At 40.2% G+C, this 17,055-nt stretch overlaps 1 protein-coding gene across 4 annotated transcripts in view; it reads left to right on the forward strand.

The window, feature by feature from the left end:
* The window catches only part of pde8b (phosphodiesterase 8B), a 58,244-nt gene that overhangs the window by 15,943 nt on the left and 25,246 nt on the right, over nt 1-17,055 (forward strand). For 2 of the 4 annotated variants that reach the window (XM_020053543.2, XM_010878090.3), the window contains exons 2-10: nt 3,353-3,409; nt 6,922-7,112; nt 10,901-10,960; nt 11,208-11,265; nt 12,952-13,040; nt 13,286-13,364; nt 13,789-13,929; nt 14,312-14,400; nt 14,516-14,570. In XM_020053543.2, the coding sequence (XP_019909102.1) occupies nt 3,353-3,409; nt 6,922-7,112; nt 10,901-10,960; nt 11,208-11,265; nt 12,952-13,040; nt 13,286-13,364; nt 13,789-13,929; nt 14,312-14,400; nt 14,516-14,570 (819 nt within the window). Of the gene's footprint in view, nt 1-2,979; nt 3,232-3,352; nt 3,410-6,921; nt 7,113-10,900; nt 10,961-11,207; nt 11,266-12,951; nt 13,041-13,285; nt 13,365-13,788; nt 13,930-14,311; nt 14,401-14,515; nt 14,571-17,055 lie in introns of those variants that run through there. The other 2 variants (XM_010878091.3, XM_034296746.1) reach the window with 2 other exon arrangements.

The raw sequence follows: 17,055 nt of genomic DNA on the forward strand, positions 1-17,055 counted from the left end.
TTCATATGATCACTATCCTTAAATAAAAGAAAATGTTTGTGCATGATAAGTCATACTTTCAAAATCAATGCCAAAATTTCACAGTTCCTTCCAGGTTATGCAAACTTAGGAGCGCAACTGTACACAAACACTTTCTAAATCCTATGAGGAAGACCATGTACTCAAACCATATGCACAATTCACCAGTTTTCAAATAATTATCTGTTTCATTCACACTTTTTTAGCAAAACTCTACAAACAACTTTACTCTTTGTTAAAGTACAATTTTCACCGGTTTGTCATGTAGAAAACTGACATTCATTAACCAAACTCAAACCATTGCAATTCTCAACTAAAAGCTGTTGATTTGTACACAATAAAAAGCATAATTTGTTAACATGCAATTGGCATGTTGGCATGAATAAAAAGGGCCACAAGTAAACTCATCTGTGTGAGACAAAATCTGAGGGGGAGATAAAGGAAGAGTGAGAATTAGTGGAGGTGAATGGGGAGAGGAGAACAGTGATCTCAAAGGACATTTGTGACAATGTACTTGTTCAGTACTGGTACATGTTCTTGTACATGGTATGACAGTGAAGGAAGCTGGGCTAAGAGTACAGCCAAACCTGAGTTTCACTGTTGTACCAATTGTCTGGACTTTCAGAAATGAAAATAGGTTACGTACTGTAAACGTTTCTGACTACTCTGCTCAACACCCTCACTTCTTCTTGTCGATTTGTGAGCCGCCAGTGGATGATGGCCTCCAAACTGGCCTTTGTGAACATGATTGTCCGAAAACAACGTTTAGAGTGATCCAGTCAAGAACAATAATTAAGGACATTTTCCAAGGTATACAGACTGTCAGGAAATATAGACCGGGAACTATGTGTTAATCTCAGGCTCAAGTCAGACACAAAATGCGTTTTTCGCGTAAAAAGTGCTTTTGAACAATTATTTACTAAAATGTGTCCGAAAGTAGAAAATTATACTTGATGTTCAATGAATGACCATGTTATGACGTCGTTAAAATTCACTGTTAGGGTTAAAAATAAATACAGAATAAATAAATAATTGAGCAGTCCCCAGAGGAATAAGGCCATGCTTGGCCGTTTGAGGAACTCTGGTGTATTTCACTAACTCAGAGCTAATCTAATAGGATGGATGCTGATGAGAGTTCCAGTAGCAGGGCAAACTGCCAGCTTCTCCGTGTCTTGGTGTTTCCTCTTCTCCGGTTGCAACTGCTCCTTTGTAGAATGGAGGGTAACTGGTCTCCTCGACAAAAAACTGCTTCCTCATTTGAACATTTTCATTATTTACAGTATAAAATACTGTATCACACAAAGGTGAGTACACCCCTCACATTTCTGTAAATATTTGAGTATATCTTTTCATGTGACAACACTGAAGAAATGACACTTTGCTACATTGTAATGTAGTGAGTGTACAGCTTGTATAACAGTGTAAATTAGCTGTCCCCTCAAAATAACACAACACAAAGCCATTAATGTCTAAACTGCTGGCAACAAAAGTGAGTACACCCATAAGGGAAAATGTCCAAATTGGGCCCAAAGTGTCAATATTTTGTGTGGCCACCATTATTTTCCAGCACTGCCTTAACCCTCTTGGGCATGGAGTTCACCAGAGCTTCACAGGTTGCCACTGGAGTCCTCTTCCACTCCTCCATTACGACATCACAGAGCTGGTGGATGTTAGAGATCTTGCGCTCCTCTACCTTTTGTTTGAGGATGCCCCACAGATGCTCAATTGGGTTTAGGTCTGGAGACATGCTTGGCCAGTCCATCACCTTTACCCTCAGCTTCTTTAGCAAGGCAGTGGTCATCTTGGAGATGTGTTTGGGGTCATTATCATGTTGAAATACTGGCCTGCGGCCCAGTCTCCAAAGGGAGGGGATCATGCTCTGCTTCAGTATGTCACAGTACATGTTGGCATTTGTGGTTCCCTCAATGAACTGTAGCTCCCCAGTGCCGGCAGCACTCATGCAGCCCCAGACCATGACACTCCCACCACCATGCTTGACTGTAGGCAAGACAAACTTGTCTTTGTACTCCTCACCTGGTTGCCACCACACACGCTTGACACCATCTAAACCAAATACGTTTATCTTGGTCTCATCAGACCACAGGACATGGTTCCAGTAATCCATGTCCTTAGTCTGCTTGTCTTCAGCAAACTGTTTGCAGGCTTTCGTGTGCATCATCTTTAGAAGAGGTTCCCTTCTGGGATGACAGCCATGCAAACCAATTTGATGCAGTGTGCGGCTTATGGTCTGAGCACTGACAGGCTGACCCCTCAGCCTGTCAGTAGTAATTTTAGTAATTGATCATCACTTATATTGTTCATTGTTTTGTCTTCTATGTTCTGATTGGAAAATGTATTGCACAGAATCTGGATCAAAACTCAAAATGATCTGGTGTGAACGATAGCAAGTGCATATTTTTTTATGAAGCAGGCTTCAAACTGTAGTCTAACTCTTTATATACCCTTCTGACGTGTCCTCTTGATAATTTTGTCTGTCGTATTTGGTGAAGCAAAGCAGGGTCGATCTTGGTCAGTCCCTAGATTGGAGACCAGATACTCCTCAAAGTTTTGTTGGAAGACCTGTAGGTGGCACTCAAGATCAAAGCCCAGTGCCCCAGCACAGTGAAGGGGACATTGCCCTGCGTAGGGTGCTGTCTTTCAGATGGGATGTTGAACGGGTGTCTCGCCACTCAGTGATTACGGTTGTGTCGGTGACCAAGTACTTTGACCCAGCCAATCACTTAACTGAAATTCCAAGACCATCACAGCACTACTATAGTTAGTACATGTATCCAATCAATAATGTATGTTGCTCAGGATTAGAGGGTCAGATAAATGGCTTGAATGTCAATGTAATTACATGTCACTTTCGAATCTGTATTGGCTACAGTCTCAAAGGGTCAGTACTGCTTATCCGCAAAGCATTACTCACAGACACCTGTCAGTAGCCAACCTGTACAGCCCTTAATACTCTCTAAAGAGGCTTGTAACCAACCTGCTCCTGCTGCGTCACTCATTGTATGTGTGTGTCTTGAGTGTCCTAAGCCTAGGTAACCGGAGGGTGTGAGATTCTGTATCCTATACTGAAGTAGACATATTTGCATATGGAATTTTAACTGATTGAGACCTTCAGTAAGTGAGAAAGAGAGGAAAAGAGGAAGACATTTGATAGTGAGAGGCTCAGGGCATGTGTGGTACTGGAAGGGGAAAATGGTAAGCATGGCTGTTTCTCGGTTTTCTACATTTCCGTTTTTTATTTAGCTTTCTCAACCTTGCTTTAATGTGTTGTTATTTTTCATAGATCATTTCCTTTTTGTCTCTGGTTGTGTTCCAGGTTTCAGCTACAGAAGAATGCATAGGACCTATGAGACTGACCCAAGAACCGATACAGGTGATACAGCGCTTAACATTCTTCCATATTGCTTCTGATTACGGCATGTTCCTCTTAAGTGCACTCTTTCTTTCAATTATGAAGTTTGTTGTATTTATGGTGTCTGGATTGTCCGACTCTTCTTTAACTCTCTGCCACGCAGGATGATGTTTGCCTCTTGGAGGCTCTCATATACAAATAAGCATTTATTCTTAAACTACCTACCTGGTGGTGTGTGTGTATATATGTATGTGTCCTCTTAATCTGTTGTGCACCAGGGCCTCCCACCCCTCTTCCTATTCTGGTTAGAGCTAGCTTGCACTATCTGTGAAGGGAGTAGTACATTACACAGCATTGAATGAGATCTTCAGTTTCTTGGCCATTTCTCACATGGAATAGCCTTCATTTCTCAGAACAAGAATAGACTGATGAGTTTCAGAAGATAGTTCTTTGTTTCTGGCCATTTTGAGCCTGTAATCGAACACACAATTGCTGATGCTCCAGGTACTCAACTAGTCTAAAGAAGGCCAGTTTTACTGCTTCTTTAATCAGTACAGTTTTCAGCTGTGCTAACATAATTGCAAAATGGTATTGTAATGATCAGACAGGCTTTTAAAATGATCAACTTGGATTAGCAAACACAATGTGCCATTGGAAGACAGGACTGATGGTTGCTAATAATGCGCTTATGTATTCCATAAGAAATCTGCCTTTTCCAGCTGCAATAGTAATTTACAACTTAAACAATGTCTACACTATTTCTGATCAATTTGATGTTATTTTTTGCTTTTCTTTCTAAAACAAGGATGTTTCTAAGTGACCCCAACCTTTTGAACGGTAGTGTGTGCATATATACATACATATTCAAGTTAGCACTGGTTATATTTTTCATGCTAATATTATTACACACAGCAAATGTTGTAATACAACTACATCATGTCTCTCTCAATCTACAATGTGATTCGTTTTTTTTCTGTGGGATGTGGTGTATCTGTATCTTAATAGGGTGATCTGTTATTTCATGATTTCAATACTCAACAGTGACACACAATATGATATTAAGAATAAGAACAGAGCATTTATACAAAACTGTGCACCCTGGAAAAGTGAGTGGGTGGAGATGTTTCCAGGCCTTTTGTTTTTGCCTCTACAATTGCCAGCTGCTAACTGGGGTTGAGTTCAAGGTTGAGGTTATGGCCTGCGTTCTGAGAATTGGGATTACAGCAGTGTGATCCTTTGTGAAGGCCAGATTACTTCACAGGACCTGTGTTGTGTAACTAGGAAAGGTAGAGTTATGCAAGGCCAGAGATGTGTTATGGTTTTTGTGCTTTTAGACATGTACTGTAGATCTCTTTACTTCACTGTCATTGCTCTTAAACGTGCAAACCTCGCCCATCTTCTGACAGACTGAATTAAATGTTTCAAAATGAAGAAGCAACATTATAATATGCTCTAACCCTCACCCATTTTTATTGGGCCAATACAACCTTATCCAAACATGATCTGTCCCTCATCTGAACCTTATACAAACCCCTCACCGTTCTTTGCCAGGCTGTGTGAGCCTGTAACAGTGGCTGTGCTGGATGGACCATGTGGAAGGGGGCTTTGTTACAACTCTCTCCCCAATACAGACATCAGTACACACTTCTTAAAAACACCTAACTACACTCCTGATGCAGTGGGGCAGTCATGCATACAGTCACGGAGACACACACAAGAAATCCTACAAACACACAGCCACATACACCCAGTCTTGCACATAATATGTGCACACACACTTCTGTACCATGATCTAATTCCCCCTCCTTTACCAATTTCCAACTAGAACAGAGATTACAGAAAGAAGAGAAAGATGAAACACTCAGAGCTTTCTCCTGACGTTATCATTCCCTCTGAGCACTGGAAAGACCCAGCTCCCGGTGTCTTTTCACACGTGCTCCATTGGTTGTTGCAACTTTTAACCAAACTTCTCCTCATTCATGGACATGATTTACCCGAGGTCTCAGAGGGTGCCGTTGAGCATAAGTTGTATGAAGCAGGATACTTTTGAGCCGAGGATGGTCAGTTATGAAGACAAATCTGACGAGTGTCTGGGAAGCCCCACGGGCAAAGGAAATTGGCCAGGATCTCCAGGGGAGGGGAGGGGGGCATCATCAGAAGGGCTTCCCTGATCTTTTCACTCTCTAATGACTTCCTCAGTCAACTGGGCCTCCTGGCAAGCTTACTGAGACGGTCAGATTACTGAGTTTGCCCTTGTGTGTTGACTCACGTGACACTGGAATAGGGGGAAAAAGCGGCTTGACGTAGATGCCTATGAGAAGAATTGATTATCATCTGATGAAGACAGACATGTCTGTTGAAACGTTGGTTATGAGTTATGTCATGAGGGCCCTCTAGGGTATGCTGTTCTTTTTGTTTTCTACGAGGGAAGCTTACCACAATCTTCAACTCTCCAGAATCTGTTGGTGACACAGGGTCGTAGATCGTGTTGGGTATGATGTAATTCGGGTAGCAAAACCAAACTACCTGGCTTTAGACAAGACTTGGTCTAAAGCCAGACAGGTCTATGTTGCCTTCCTTCTCAATCTCTCTAGGAGTCACTCTATCTCTCTAAGGAGTCTCAAAGCCTCAAAACCTCTGTCTGATGGATGGGCTGGCTGGCTGGCTGGCTGAGGGCGTGCAGAGATAGAGCCTTAACCTTTGAACTGCGGTGATTGGCTGATTCAGTGTGGTAGAGCAGTCAGGGGTAGAGGCCTCTCTCCTGCCCTGAGGGAAACTCACTGTGGAAACCCCTTAGAAAAACCACAGGGATTAATCCCAAACGATGTGAGAATGCTAATATACTGAAACTAATTAGCACTAGAACGATGGAGTAATCATGAAAGTCATCCACTTGGGAAGCAAGATGACCAGGTAACCACGTGAATTATCAACACACACTGAACCGTGTGTACATTTGAAGCATTGTTGCTGGACCTGTAGGATTCTGGGATGTGTGTGTGTGTGTGTGACTGTGTGTGGAATTTCACATGACAGCTCCATGGTTACACAGTCCAGGTCAGGATCAAAGGCTGTAGACCTTTCACAGTCTCATACCAGTATTATCCCTCTCTTCTCCTCTTGCCAATATTCTCTCACTCTTCTCTTCTTCTGCACCGTCTTGTGCTCCTCTCCATTCCTGCGTGACTGCTGCCAGTCTGGCGAGACAACTTTCTTTCACGTCTCCTCCTTCTCTTTCCTCCTTTCCCCTGTCTTCTTGTACTGCCTCGGTTTCTCTTACCTTCATGCTAGTTGTCTAGTGAGCTTGGTGCTTGAATGTGTATATGTACACAAGTCCTTTTCCTCTTGTCTCTTACTGCTTTTCTATACGGTTACTATGGTTACTCTAAGATTAAAGAACAATAGCAGGCAGATGAGCACATCCCTGGAAAGCGACATGAACTGTTAGAACTGTTCCAATAAGTAAACAGATGATTTATCAACAAGTTATTTATTAAACTGTCTCTCTCTCTCTTTGTCTATCTCTCTCTCAGGTCCTGCTTGTGTTTGCAAAGGAAGATGGTCAGAGTGATGCATTCTGGTGGGCGTGTGACCGTGCAGGATTCAGGTGTAACATTGCCCGAACACCTGAGTCCGCTATTGAGTGTTTCCTGGACAAGAGCCATGAGATTGTGGTCATCGATGGACGCCACTCACGATACTTTGAGCCAGAGGCTGTCTGCCGGTGAGCTCAAAATTGGTCTGTGTCCCTCCACTGTATTTCACCCACCTTGGACTTTTCTACATACCATTGTGTTACAACATAAAATCTAAATGGATTTGATAGGAGTTTTTGACACTGATGAACACACTTTTTTTTTTTAAATAGAAAAGAAAAATCTATAAATTGTTCTTCACTGTTTTTCACTGTTCAACTAAAATGGTAATACACATTGCCACACAGGTACTCCGACTTTAAAGATAAAAGTTATTCCAGTAACCTGGTCATGCCACTGTAGGCATAACTGTGTGTCCTTCTGTCTCCCCATAAGCTATTTGATGCTTACTCAACTGACCTACCTAGCTCCCCTACTTATGGCAAATTGACTTAACTTTTTCCACTTTCCACTCAGTCAATTCTCTATTCATAGCTTAGGGTTAGAGGCCTGTAGTAGTCTGACAGAACTATCCACATCTTGCAGTGTCACACATTTGTGTGTGTGGCACCTATGACTCTCCTCCCTTCCTCCATCTGTCTGTCTGTCCCTCCCATTGGCTGCCCCTCCCCCTCCGTCCCCACTAATAGCTGTTGAACTACTATTGGGAACATCTTAGGTTCCACAAGATCTTCGCTGTCTCTAGTGATTTGATTGTTTATTCTTTGTTTTTTGTTGTTTTTTCCAGTCACGTAAATTTTGAATAAATTATTTTTTAGAATGATTGCCTGGCAATAGTTAAACAGGCAGGGCCAGGGCCCAATTGATGCATTAAACAGATTGGTCCAAATGTCTGTTGAACACAGAAAGGATTAGATCAGATTAGAGAACATGTGTCCTCAACTCTTTTAATGTAGATAAAAAGGTGGGACTTTCGACTTTATTGAATGCTCCTCCCTGATGAACCGGTCCCTGGCTGATCCCTTTTTACCTGGTTGGTCATGTGATCACAACTCCAACCGATATTGACTACTTTAACATGGAGATGGAAAAAAGTTTGCATTCTATACTGGAACAGATGCTTGGCAACCTCCTGCCAGTACCAGTGACTTGTCTGGTACTGAATATTTTCTCCAAATCTTTTGGTCCACTTAGCAGAGATGGGCAAGTCCGCGTGCTGAAGTTGGGAGCTGAAAGGACAGTCAACTACCATAAAAAAAATTGCTATTAGTGACGTACATGAGTTGGCAATTTTCTTAATTACCCTGTGACAAGATATGGGTGGGTAGACAGTAGTCAGCTAGCATTATCTGGCATTGTAGCATAAATTGGTTTTCTTGATGTTGTTGAGTTACCTGCCAAGATTTAGCAGTGTATTTAGCTATCTAACAGGTTATGTTGCGCTACCTAGCAAATTACATGCTAGGTGTTTAGCCAACATACTACCTTGCAAAATCTTTAACTATAGGCTGGTACTGGCAGTATGGAATTAGGAAGAATGCATAAACAAATATTTGCTATCTTGCTTGCTAGTCAGCCTCTAATCACAGATAGTGCCCACTATTTACCTGTATTTTCACTGCTCCACTACAAAGAGGTGTCCATCTTACCATTCGGTTTTCTGCTTAAAGTTGTATTTATGTACAGGGTCTGCAACAAGCAGAGTGCTAAAACCATCTGAATACTATACTTACACTTATGCAACTGCCACTTACTTCACTACATGCCTAGTGCAGATCATCTCCCTGCTTTTCTACTTAGATAAACTCAAAGCTCAAACTTTGGTAATAATCCCACCATGTATTTATCATGTGGCCCGACCACCATATGCTTCTTCATTGAGTATCTAGTGAATTCTAATTTATTTATCATGCATGGTAAAGTTTTCCCAACAGAGTTAAAGATAGTTCCATCAAAAGTCTCATTCATGCCCTCTCTCCCTTTCTCTCTCCCTCTCTTTCTCTCTACATATTGTGCCCTCCATAATTATTGGCACCCTGGGTATTTATTTATTTGCACACTAAAAAAAATACATAAATCAAATGTTAAAATGAGTGAAAATTGGTCAAATAGAACCGTTATCAATAAATTATTATTTTCTTCAAAATCATGTGTCACAATTATTGGCACCTACAAAATCTAATTGATGTACATTCCAATTAAATTCATACTTTGGGAATTTGGGGATTCTCAAGGAGTCATCCATTGCACATGGTTTGACTGGGGTATAATTGTGACATGACACACACTCACTTAGTCATCCATCAACATGAGAAAAACCGGAAAACACACAAATGAAATGGCACAACATTTTGTTGACCTTCACAAATCAAGGAATGGCGATGATAGACAGGTAGTGTCTACACACCTCTGTAGACACACTACTATTAGAGATGTGATTAACCTGATTGGAAGAGAATGCATGTATATTTTGCCCTACACACCTTGAGAAGGGAGGTTCAAGTGGCAAAAGAATCTCCAATGATCTTGTAGAAGTTGGAGAATGGCCGAAGTTGGTTACATCTTGGGGTTACCAAGTTTTCTAAAGTACGATTTGATGCAAAAAAAATTTTTGGAAGGGTTGCCAGAAGAAAGCCTTTGCTGTCACAAAACCACCAATGCAAGCAGTTGAAGTTTGTTAAATGTTACTGGAATTTGATTGGAATTGGGTTTGATGGTCTTATGAGACTAAAATTTAGCTTTTTGGCAACAAACATCAGAGGTGGGTTTGTGGTAAAAAGAGCTATTGTCATGCAGAAAATAACTGAATTCCCACCGTAAAGTGATGTTTTGGGCTTTTCACTTCTAAAGGTCCTGGGAACTTTGTTAGAATACATGGCGACATGAAGTTCCTGAGGATTTAGGCCAAAACCTGTTTGACTCTGCTAGGAGGGCAAAACTGTGTCATCACTGAATCTTCCAGCAAGACAACGGTCAAAAGCATACCTCCAAATCCATACAAAAATAGCTCACTGACCATATAATCAAGCTTTTGCAATGGTCATCACATCACATTCCTCTGACCTAAATCCCATTGACAGCCTGTGGGTTGAGCTGACATGGATAGTTCACAAACGAGGAGTAAGGACACATCTGGAGGGTTTCTTTATGGAGGAGTGGTCTCAAGTCTATTCCTATATGCTCTCCCATGTCATCAAACATTATAGGAGACTGAGCTGATATGTTGGCTCAGAGATTCTGCATAAATTACCAAATGCAGGGGTGCCAATAATTGCGCCACATGTTTTTTTTATTAAATCTTTTTTTTTGAACAATTCTTTGAGCAATCTTCACTCAGTTAAAGCTCAAATTAAAACATATTTTGTGAAATCAAGCTCATTAGCAACAATGACATTTTCAACAACCGTCTTTTCATATTTAACTAGACCTCCAAAACATTTGCATATCTCAGACATTTCCTCCCTCTCTCCTCCCCCATTCTCTCTCTTTCCTTTCCTTTCCTTTCCATGTCTCTCCATCCCTACCTCCAGTACAGTGCGTCCATGCTGAGCCTGTGTAGTGGAGACGTTTTCTCTCCGCTCAGATGCCAATGAAATCACCCTACCACTGCCCCCATGTTTAGACTGGCACTCCTTCCATAGCCTCCTCTCAAGCTGTGTGTGTCTGTCAAGTGAGACTATCAAGTCGAGCCCAATCACACGTATTATTCTCAAACATGCCCTGTGAGTTAGCTTGAGGGAATTTAAGGTAAAGCACAAAAGCACGAAAGCACTTCAAGTCCTCTATGTGGTCGATTGATAATGTGTTGATTGGGAACATATTGATAGTAATATTGTTAGTCGTCTGTGGAATTTCAGTGCTTCTGTCTCATCGGTCTTTTATATTTGTCGGTTTTTCTCTTGTATTGTTGATGCAGGTTGATACGTGCCACTAAGCCCTCAGAACACACAGTCATCATGGCCGTCGTACCAGAGACGTAAGCATGAATGTCCTCCAAATCTTGACTGATTGAAGATGTTTATTGAACTTTAAATGGACCCCCCCCCCCCCCGTCACACAACAAAAACTAAACAAAAGTAAACAAACACAGAATAATCATAGAACACACGTTTTCCCACTGACTGATAAAGATCTAATGATTCTAAACCGATAGACATATTGCTTGCTTTGTATGGACTAATAATAAGGTATATTGTGTGATGTTTTCCCTTTTTAATCTATAGGCCTTCAGATCAGGAGGAGCAGTCTGTTCTTCCTCTCCTTTGCGCCGGGTTCAGTAGAGTAAGTACTCTTCTCCTTCTATGTGGTCTATGTACGACTGGGGGTTTAGAGGGTTGGACTTTATATGGCACATCAGCCACAAACAACTCCTCAGTGACTCTTCAGACGTCTCAAAATGCTTGGTATGCTGTCCTGTCATCTTTCTGCTGAATCGGTCACTCAGCTGGTTCATATTATAAACACATCACAGGAAATATCTACTCTACTGTGCAATATGTCTTTTGTATGTGAGACGTCTTTTTTATTCTCTCATGCTAGTTTCACCAAAACCATACCTCCATTGAACTGATCAGGAGCATGAGTGCAGTGCCTGGATAGATTCAGAGACTCTTATCTTTTGCGTGTGCCGTCAAAAGAAAATGTGATTTATGTTATTAATCTTGTTCATGAGGTGGTACCCGTAATGCTCTAGTATAGTTGTCCCCAACAAACGTAACATTTCCAAGGTAAATCACCAGTAGTGCACCTGAACTTCAAACTAGCTTTAGAGGACAGGTGTCAAACTCTTTCCATGAAGGGCTGTGTGTCTGCAGGCTTTCACTCTAACTGTCAACTTCACTGATTAAGTTTACTGATTAATTAGCGTCTCACCTCATCTAGTTTGTATATTTGTAAGTTGGACACCAATGGTTAAAAATAAAACAAGCAGACATAAATGACTTTGATACTCCCCTTTAAATATACAACCCTGTTTCCAAAAAAGTTAGGACGCTGCATAAAATGTAAATAAAAACAGAATTCAATAATGTGAAAATTATTTATCCCTATATTTAATTGAAATACAAACTACAAAGACAACATCAAATGTTGTTATTTTTTTGGGGAAAAATACATGCCTGGAGACTGGAAAAGTTGGGTAGTGCAGAAAAATAAACTTGGAGGAACATCTCACAACTATATAGGTTTTATTGGTAACAAATCAGTAACATGACTGGGTCTAAAAAGAGCATCGCAGAGAGGGTGAGTCTTTCCGAAGTAAAGAAAGACTGCACAGACAATTAGTACCTCAGGTGGGTCTGGAGAAAACATGGAAGGAGCCCAAGGGGCTGGTATTAGAATGACTGGGAGGGTATCTTTCAGACAAGATGTTAAATGTATGTCCTGACTCTTTGTGGTCACTAATGATCCAATGAAACATAAGAAGTTTCTCCAGTTGGCCCATTTCCCCCCTTTCCTCCACCTGTAGCAAAATAAAACACATTGTAAAGTGCTATGGGTACAAAAAGTAAGCAATTGCTAATATCTTTGTTACCTAACTGCACCGTGATTGAAGCATCCATAGGCATATGGTTTAAAACATCCACACTTTAGTATTTCTGGAAGTTTTGGAACCCAGTTATAAATAGTAGTGAACATTTTATTTTTTTATTTTTTATCTTCTGTTATTTGACAACCACACGCTTTGCCAAGGCTCTTTGTATCTAGCCAAAAATCATTATTGTGCTGTTGACCAATGATGCAGAGTAAAGTGCAGGGCTGTGGTTGGACTAATTTGGGAGCACACCCTTTCATAAATGAGCAGCACTGAAGATGTCAGCAGGTCACCATTTTCATCAGGTTTCCTTCATCCATGCTGTAGGGTAAAGCCCCAAACACAGAACCCATAAGAAGACAGCCCTCTGTGACTAAACTATGTTTATTATATGTATCTTTGTCTCTGCTTCTGTCTCTCTGCTTCTCTCTCAGAGGTATACAGAAAACAGTAGTGTTTCTGCCTGCTATAATGAGTTACTCCAGGTAGAACATGGAGAGGTGCGCTGCCAGTTCAAACTCAGGTAGTTGACTTAACACAAAAAAAAAAACAGACAGGCACAGACATACACAGACACGCTGTATAACTAAACAGACACATAGCAGACAGGTAGAAATGCACACTTTATGACTAAACAGACACACATAGAAACGCAACACTTTATAACTAAACAGACACACATACTGACATGCACACTGTTTGACTAAAAAGAAGCACACAGACACACTCACTATGACTAAAGAGAAATACCTCACTTTTTCCTCTCAGGGCGTGTAACTCCGTCTTCACAGCTCTGGACCACTGTCAGGAGGCTGTGGAAATCACCAGTGAAGACCATGTCATACAGGTACACACATTCTGAGGGTCCTTAAGGGGTTCTTCACATTGAGACTGTGGGGGAACCCTAATGTTATTCCAATAACTCTTTAAAAAAGGTTCTTGAAATAACCCTTTTTTAGTGGTTCCTCAAATAACAATTTGAACCTTTTTAGGTAGACTTTTGAGCGGTTAGGTTGTTGGAATTGTTCTTTTGGTAACAAATATTAATAATAATTTACAACATGCTTTGACATTGTCCTTGAAGAACCTTTATGGGTTCCCCCAGAAATGTGTAGTTTCCACTACAATATTTTTTTTTTTTGAGTGTACATTAATTTTGCTATTCTGAAAGATAGGGGGTCTCAACCTTCTTGGGTCATTTAAGTATTTAGTGAAATAATTTAATAAAATTAACTTAAATGAAAAAAACTAATCCAAGCAATATTTACTAGTACGTGAACCCAGCATTTGAGCGAATGATGGGTTACCATAAAGGAGAGTTGATAGGGAAAGAGCTGACGGAACTCCCCAAGAGTGATAAGAACCGAGCAGACCTTCTAGACACTATCAACACCTGCATTAAGAAAGGAAAGGTGAGCTTCTGATACCGAGACTGTGAATCAACATGGCAGGTCAATGAGCCTCAAACACTGAGGAATTCAAGCACTTAGCTTTGTGTTCTGTTCTGTCTTTTTGTCTAGTTTTCTCCATGTAATAATACTAATGATGAATTACATATGCCTTTCTACCAACTGAGGTACTCAGCAACACTTGTGATCTGTGTATTAGTTTGTTGTTTTGTTTACTTTGTTGTGTCTGCTGTGTCTCGATTAGTGTCATCTACTGATCTATAGTTTGTTCTCTATTTAGTATTATTACTCTTGTTGTATTTTTTTCTATCCATGTATTCATGTTAAACTGTCTGACTATATAGAAGTGGTACAATGTTGTCATACTGTTGTGTGTTGTCTCTAGGAGTGGCAGGGCATCTACTATGCCAGGAAGAAGTCAGGAGACAGCATACAACAGCATGTCAAGATCACGCCTGTTATTGGCCAGGGAGGGTAAGTCACTGTGTTCCTCTTTGAATAACTGTGATTACCATGGCTGTACATCTGGTTAACTGGTTGTGCAACTGGCAGTTACAAAAAGTTGGTTCCCAATTGAATCTCTTCACAGGAAAATACGCCATTTTGTGTCCATCAAGAGACCCCACAGTGACAACAACAAACAGGTAAGCCATCCAATCACTATAATAGGCATGGAATAGATTCTATTTTTAAAAGAATTCATGAATCAGCTGACATTTGTATGATGTCGTTTTTGTGGATCAGTGGCAGCTCTGTGAAAGCATGTTGTAAACATTGCTTGTCCACTTTTGATACTATGTATCTAATGTGATTTAAAGAGGTTTTCTACTGTCTGTGGACCTAGTGTAAGTGGCTTCGGCATGGTTGAATTGTTTTGATTTTCGTGGCATCTGTAGTTTACAGTTGCCTAAATGTTTTGTTCTGGCTTGCCAAGGAGCATGTGTGTATTTCTCATTTGGGTTTCAGGCTAACAGCTACTGTTCTGTCAAAGCTAACAGTGGGCTAAGCTACAATAAGCATTCCCCGCTAAGGTCTGAGAGGGCTGGCAGCAAGGTGCCACTCTTGCTATTAATACCTGCAGGTCAAGCTAGATGCACTGTGACTGGCGTTACACTAGGCTTGGTCAGTTAGCCATTGCCTTTCATCTGCTGTCTAGAATGAGTCAGATGATTGAGTTTGCGTGACAAGGCACAGCTAGCACTATTCTGTTCTCCCCTGGGATGGTCAACTCAGGACAGAGTTGAAAGTAGCACCCTCCTCTCCTTTGTGGCAGTTTGATTTATGACATTACCCTCATCAACCCATACAGTGCTTTCTTGATTTGGCATCCTTGCGGCCAATTGTTGTGAAAACAGCGGTGTTGTTGGCAATTCTTTCTCCCTGGGAATGGTTGCTTTGAGTACTAAAAAGAAAAAATTATTTGTCCTGGTTTTTCCCACCGCGACCCTTGGCCGATGTCCCTAGCTTCCATTTATAATACATCTAGTTGTTGAGTTACTTCAGCAGCAGGCTCTCAAAGTAGACCTTCATTACGTAGGAACTGTTTATTCTTAACGGCACTACTCTTTTTCCCTTGCTCACTCTCTCCCCCCTCATTCTTCCCACCTCTCCTGCTCTCCCTCGTTCTCCCCCTCTCTCTCTCCCTCCACTTGCTATTATCCATATTCTGTTAATGTTTCCCATGAAGCTCCAGACAGTCCAATGTGCTGTTTTAGTTTATATCGGTTTGTTCAACCTGGTGTCACAACAGTAAGTTAGTAATATTCTATAGTTATTTTTTAAACAGTTAATTTAGTATGATGTTTTAAATTGGGTTAAATTATGCTATCAATGGTATAGTCTAGATATTCAATATATTTGTTGCATGCAAGGTTAGGTATTAATGTATTAAAGTTATGCGTTACTGTAATATGGTTAGGTATTAATTTATTAAGGTTATGTGTTACTGTATTAAGGTTAGGTATTAATTTATTAGGGTTATGTGTTACTGTATTAAGGTTCGGTATTAATTTATTAGGGTTATGTGTTACTGTATTAGGGTTAGGTATTAATTTATTAGGGTTATGTGTTACTGTATTAAGGTTAGGTATTAATTTATTAGGGTTATGTGTTACTGTATTAGGGTTGGGTATTAATTTATTAGGGTTGTGTTACTGTATTAGGGTTAGGTATTCATGTATTAAAGTTATGCGTTACTGTAATAAGGTTAGGTATTAATCTATTAAGGTTATGTGTTACTGTATTAAGGTTATGTGTTCATTTATTAGGGTTATGTGTTACTGTATTAGGGTTAGGTATTGAGGTATAAAGGTTATGTGTTACTCTATTAAGGTTAGGTATTTATGTATTAGGGTTATGTGTTACTGTATTAAGGTTAGGTATTCATGTATAAAGGTTATGTGTTACTCTGTTAAGGTTAGGTATAGGCTTAATGTTAGGACTACTGTTAAGTATTGAAGTTAAGGTTACACATTAAGGTTAAGGTTTAATGTTTCGGTCAGGTATTCATTCTGAATGGTTAAGGGTTAAGATCTGGGAAAAGCATAGTGCAAAAATAATCTAGGGGAGTAATGGGGGAATTTGAGCCAGCTTCAAAAGAATGATCTGAATCAAGTCCATGTAGGGCTCATATGCTCTGCCTCCTCAGGTTCAGGATAATTCCTCCAATGACCAGTCATTTCTCCCATCCATACTTCAACAACATTGCAGGTTATGGTGCTTCTAAACTGACAATAGCCACTACATACTTCAGTGCCATTATAAGAACAGAGTGCCTGTTTTAGCCTGGTTAAATACATTTGCTATAATACACAAGGCAGCAGTTTATTTAGCTTTAGTATGGCTCAGTGAACCAAGAATGGTTTGAATTGATTTTGCATTTTTCCAAATAAAATGTACTTTATAGATTGGAATTATATACACATCAAGGAATAATATGCAGTATGTTTTTCAGACATTAGTGATATTAATTATTATCTGCTTTATTTGATGCTTAAATTAATATAATCACAGGTTATTCACTGTATGTTCACTGTAGAATTATTTTGAATATCACACTAGTTTGCAATAATCATCCACAAAGTTAATCCAAATAACAAACAGTTTTTCCCCATCTGACATAATTTCACA

The sequence above is a fragment of the Esox lucius genome, chromosome 14 (genome assembly GCF_011004845.1).
Source record: "Esox lucius isolate fEsoLuc1 chromosome 14, fEsoLuc1.pri, whole genome shotgun sequence".
Lineage (NCBI taxonomy): Eukaryota > Metazoa > Chordata > Actinopteri > Esociformes > Esocidae > Esox > Esox lucius.